The 5,013-nt window shown below is 48.5% G+C and overlaps 1 protein-coding gene across 1 annotated transcript in view; it reads right to left on the bottom strand.

The window, feature by feature from the left end:
• Window positions 1-5,013, bottom strand: part of LOC103393823 (carcinoembryonic antigen-related cell adhesion molecule 1) — a 10,547-nt gene that overhangs the window by 4,737 nt on the left and 797 nt on the right. Inside the window, exons 3-9 of the mRNA XM_025064998.1 lie at window positions 4,948-4,962; window positions 3,326-3,489; window positions 3,125-3,251; window positions 2,193-2,474; window positions 1,168-1,449; window positions 573-827; window positions 127-241 (exon numbers count right to left, since the gene is read on the bottom strand). Of these exons, the coding sequence (XP_024920766.1) occupies window positions 127-241; window positions 573-827; window positions 1,168-1,449; window positions 2,193-2,474; window positions 3,125-3,251; window positions 3,326-3,489; window positions 4,948-4,962 (1,240 nt within the window). The remainder of the gene's footprint in view (window positions 1-126; window positions 242-572; window positions 828-1,167; window positions 1,450-2,192; window positions 2,475-3,124; window positions 3,252-3,325; window positions 3,490-4,947; window positions 4,963-5,013) is intronic.

Here is a 5,013-nt window from a genome sequence, read left to right as displayed (position 1 = left end):
TTATTATTCTCAGTGTTGTTGTGTCAAGGGGGGGGGGGGGGGTCTGGGCTGGATTAGAACCTGAACTCAAAACCCCATCATCATCATCAGTAGCAGCAGGGAACGTAATCGTGAACGTGTACTCACGGTACTTTCTGTCGGCAGTAGAAGGTGAGGCCGATGGCAGCAGCCAGAGCCACTAAGATCGCGATGACGATTCCAGCGATGGCTCCGTCTGACAGACCGTCCAGATCTCCTTCTTCTACAAACACAGCAGAGCGATATGTTCATTACATCCACCGGGGGTGCTCTTCAACACCACGTCAACATCATCCCCGTGTGGTGACCCCTGGTAAAGGTACATGGTGTCCATCATGTGGACCACATCTCCTGTGGACCAGTTCGTCAAGGTCAAGGTCAACTGGTCTGTAGGCCGAAGTCCAGATGTGTAGAACCTCCACCTGGTACCACAGACGGTCAGTACTGTTTGTCTGCAGCTGCTTCAGTCGCCGCTTTGTTACTGATCGAACAGGTTAGCCTAACGTACCACGCCCACTGAACTGAAGCTAACGGGTGACGGAGATGTGGCTCACCTTTGACCGCCAGGGTGTGACTGTACGTGCTGTTCTGTCCCGTCACGGCGTTGTGCGCCTCACACGTGTACGTCCCCGAGTTCTTGAACGAAGCCTTCTCTATCACGTACTCGGCCGTTTTCACCGCCGTCAGCGTGCCGTTTAATTTCCAGGTGTAGCTGGCCGGAGGCACCGACTGCGCCGAGCACGTGAGCGTCACGGGGTCGTTGACCTCCACGGCGTCTTTTCCTTGCACGGCCGCAGGTTCAGGACCAACTGGACACAAAAGAAGATTAGCGTGGTTAGCAACTTTTTGTGGCATCTTTTAAATTGCCTATTTATTACTAAAATGAACGTAATAATTTAAATTTTTTACGTAAATCATTAGTGCTAACTCGAGACTGAAGTTTAAGTTGTTTTTTTTTACTTCAGGCTAACAATTAGTCGTTAACTCTCTGGTCATTTCCATCTGTTCTGTGGCATGTTGCTAAGGTAAGGTTACCTTCAGGCTACTGGGGAAGCTAAGTTAGCTTTTAGCACTAGCAGACTTTCACGGTCTGTGCTGTAACTGTATTCGGCAGCTAGCCTAGCCGTGTGTGTTAACAGTGTTGCTCACAGTTGACCACCAGCCTGAAGGAGTCGTGTTCACTGCTGACGGGGTTGGTCAGCTGACACTTGTACTCGCCGCCGTCCTCTTTCTGCAGCGGCTGAATTTTCAGCGAGCTCTTGTCCTCAGAGAACACCAGGCGCCCCCCGCTGGCAGACAAAGGCGCACCATCCTTTAGCCACGTTGTAGTCGCAACGGTGCCTGCAGTAGCCTTGCAGCTGAGGTTGGTGGAGCTGTTCCCTGCGACGAGGGTGGAACCTGGACCTGTGAGTTTGACGCCAGAGATGGCGTCTGGAGACGGAGGAGACGACAGCGTTAGGAATTCACCGTGGACGTTCTTAACTGGTCAAATATTATCAGAGGACGATTAGACACCGGGACGTCACAGATTAAAGACATGAAGGTTTTTAACCTGATTGGTCGGAGCTTTAGTTGGTGAGAACGCAGTGGTTATCAGACGGGTCGCCGTGACCACGACTGGAGTGTCGGCAAGAACCGTCGATACGATACACTGTGACACTACAGTCACTGTGATACTGTGACACTACAGTCACTGTGATACTGTGACACTACAGTCACTGTGACACTACAGTCACTGTGACACTACAGTCACTGTGACACTACAGTCACTGTGATACTACAGTCACTGTGACACTACAGTCACTGTGACACTACAGTCACTGTGACACTACAGTCACTGTGATACTGTGACACTACAGTCACTGTGATACTACAGTCACTGTGATATAACTGAGGTTTTTACAGATTTATTTTTTTCTCTCAGACGTCACTCAGTCCTGACTGTGACAACAGTCAGAGAGAGAAGTCAGAAAGTCTGGAGGGCAGAACCTGAGACGATGGTCCAGCAGGTTTTACTCTGGAGGGTGTGTCTCCTGGAGTTCAAATGGTTTTTTATATGACACACACACACAGCTGTGTGTGTGTGTGTGTGTCCTTGTGTTTCTTATCTCCACCTTCCGACTGACCACAGCCTCCCTCGCCCTGATAAGACGGCGTCTCCCAGTTCGACTCACCCATCACAGCGAAGGAGACGGCGGAGGAGGCGATGACGCGGCGCGTCTTGGCGTTCTCGGCCTTGCAGCTGAACGCCTCCACCTTCTTCCCTAAGCCCAGCTTCTGGATGACCTCCAGGGTCAGGACGGGACCGGTCGCCTCCATCTGCTTCTCCCCGTGGAACCAGGTGAAGGAGGCGGCAGGGCTGCTGGAGGGGGCGGAGCACGACAGGTTGAAGTTGGACTTGGCTCTGACGTACCGCGGCGTGTCCGTGGGGCTGATGGTCACTCCGTCTGGACCGTCTGTGGAGCAGTGGGACAGAATGTGTGGGGTCAGGGTTCTTTGGGTTCAGTGCTGCCCCCTGTCTGGACACAGAGTGTGTCTCGGTGCTGCTGCTAAACACTGGACCCAGCTGGGCTAGAAGTTTATGACACAGCTGAACGATTTCATTGGAATAGGTGTTTTTTTTTTGGGTGAAAGGGAGTTCTTTTACTGGGATGTAATGAGTAACTGAACTGTAGAGTTTCTCTGTGAGTCTGCTGAGTCATGAGGAAGGGCTGTACACACACACACACACACACACACACACACACCCCAGATTAAGAACAATCCCACATCAGAGTCAAACACAGCAGCTCAGGGTCAAACGCTGTTCAAACGGACAGCGCCACCTGTTGACTTTAACTCATGGAATCCTTAGCTTTGGGATTACAGATTAAACCAGAGTCAGCTAAAAAAAGTGAGAGCTAAAAGTTAGAGTTAACTGAAGACATGACAAAAAAAAGAAGAACTATTTCACTTTAGCTAATGCTAACATTTGATCAAACTGAAATGGATGAAAAACCGCACTTAAAAACCAGCAGTTGAAGCTGTAATTAAATCAACGTCGTCATCATCAATGAAGCCCCGCCCACTTTTATACAATTGAAATGAGCGTGGCTGCAGTACTTACAGTGGACTGTGAGATTGAAGGGGGCGCTCTTCTCCTTCTGCAGGTTGTTGGTGGCAGTGCAGTAAACTGGACCGGTCAGGTCCGACCTGAGGATCCCAGTGACGGTCAGGGTACTGGACGTGTCCGCCTGAGGACCGCAGGTCACATGTTAGCAAAGACACGTCGCTGAGATGCTAACGCTAAAGTCGATCGATAACTGACATTTTTGAGGGTGATGCGTTTGTTGTCGGCCACCAGCGGCAGGTTGCCATTGAGCCAGGCGAACTTCAGGTAGGAGCCCTTGGCGGTGCAAGTGAGGACCACGGTGCTGTTGTGTTCCACGGCCTCCGAGACGTCAGAACTGATGAGCACGTCAGACACCGGTTCTGCAGAGAAACGGGTCAACGTTAGCAAACCACGTTGGCGTTATTAGGTATTAATCAGTCGTACAGACCTGTAGGGGTGTGTCTGGTCAAGTCTCGTTAATAGTTCTTACAACTAATTAATTAATTGCAGTAAGAACCTGGAGAAGGAGAAGAGCGCCCCCATTCAATGTCACAGTAAGTACAGTAAGTACTGCAGCCATGCTAATTTGAATTGTTTTGGAATTAAAACAGTTGTATAAAAGTGGAATTCATTAATTCATCTAACATGAACCTCTTCTTACTCTATGGTCTACTGCATTGTTTCTCAAACACTGGGTCACGACCCTCAGGTGGGTCGCAAGAGATCTGTTTTTTTGGGGGGGGTCGTCTCGCATCATGTTTCCCAGGAGTTTCTGAATTATGTCTGTTGACTTTTAAAATATGGGTCCCCAGAAAAAAGGGTTTGGGAAACACTGCCCTACTGTGGCTATAACTGGAATTGTCCTATTTATTATTTATTATTTATTATGTATTTTGTAAGTTTACTGTAGCTGATTGTTGATTGGCTGACTCTAACTGTAAGTCTGTTTGGATGTAATGTCAACACAAACAGGTTTGCAGGTCGAACTGGTCCTAGTTCCGGTGACATGAGTGGAGACAGCGTTGGTGTCGGGTTTGGACCAATCACGTGTCATTCCTTCAGTCACCGTGGCTGTGAGTTGTTGGGTTTTGGAGATGAATGTTTAAGATTATAAAACTGTCATTAGTTCGCGCGTTAGTTTCCGATATGAGTTCAGATGTTATTGTTCGTTAACGATGAGTCAAAGTCACAGTCCCTGCGTCTCAGGGAAATATCCGACCTGAGAACTCAACGTGGCGGAGGGATACATACCTGCAGCTACAGGTGTGGCCATGCGTGTGCGCGTGCCACTCCCCTGCTCGGGACAACACGAACCCGCCTTTTTCCTGAATCTATTGGCGCCACTGACTGTGCAGCTCAGTGTGGAGACCAGAGGTGTTCAGGAAGTTCGATCCCGTCGTGGACCAGAAACGTCAGAACGGTGGAGTAAAAAACGGATTCCGGATCAACTGAGGCCAGTGTTGAGTTCGGCTCACGTGAACGAGGAGAAGCCATTTGAAATAAGCTGTACTGCACAGCATACCACTGAATGGAAGGTTACTATACTGTGACGTCAGAACAAGTCAATCCAACCGACGGGTTCATCTTACATTAATAATGAGCAGCCGTTTAAAGCAAACATCGGTCAAAAACATGACCTGACGATTCAACGAAGTGCTTTGAACGTTGGCTGATTTTTAAAATAATTATTATTTCGTTTTATTTCTAGAGTTTCTGCTGAAGTTTATTTTCTAACGGATATTAATATATTTAAATGAAACTTCCTGAGAGACGGTGAACACGGATGGATTTACTGGGGGATTTTTTTTTTTTTTTTTTTTTTTACAAATCTATCACACGCAAAATATCTAAATAAACGGTTTCTGATCCGTGCAGTTCGACTTAGACGCGGGCCGTGAACACAC

The sequence above is a fragment of the Cynoglossus semilaevis genome, chromosome 18 (genome assembly GCF_000523025.1).
Source record: "Cynoglossus semilaevis isolate Cse_v1.0 chromosome 18, Cse_v1.0, whole genome shotgun sequence".
In the NCBI taxonomy this organism is placed as follows: domain Eukaryota; kingdom Metazoa; phylum Chordata; class Actinopteri; order Pleuronectiformes; family Cynoglossidae; genus Cynoglossus; species Cynoglossus semilaevis.
The sequence above is the reverse complement of the archived record's forward strand: the minus strand, read 5'-3'. Positions and strand labels throughout refer to the sequence as shown.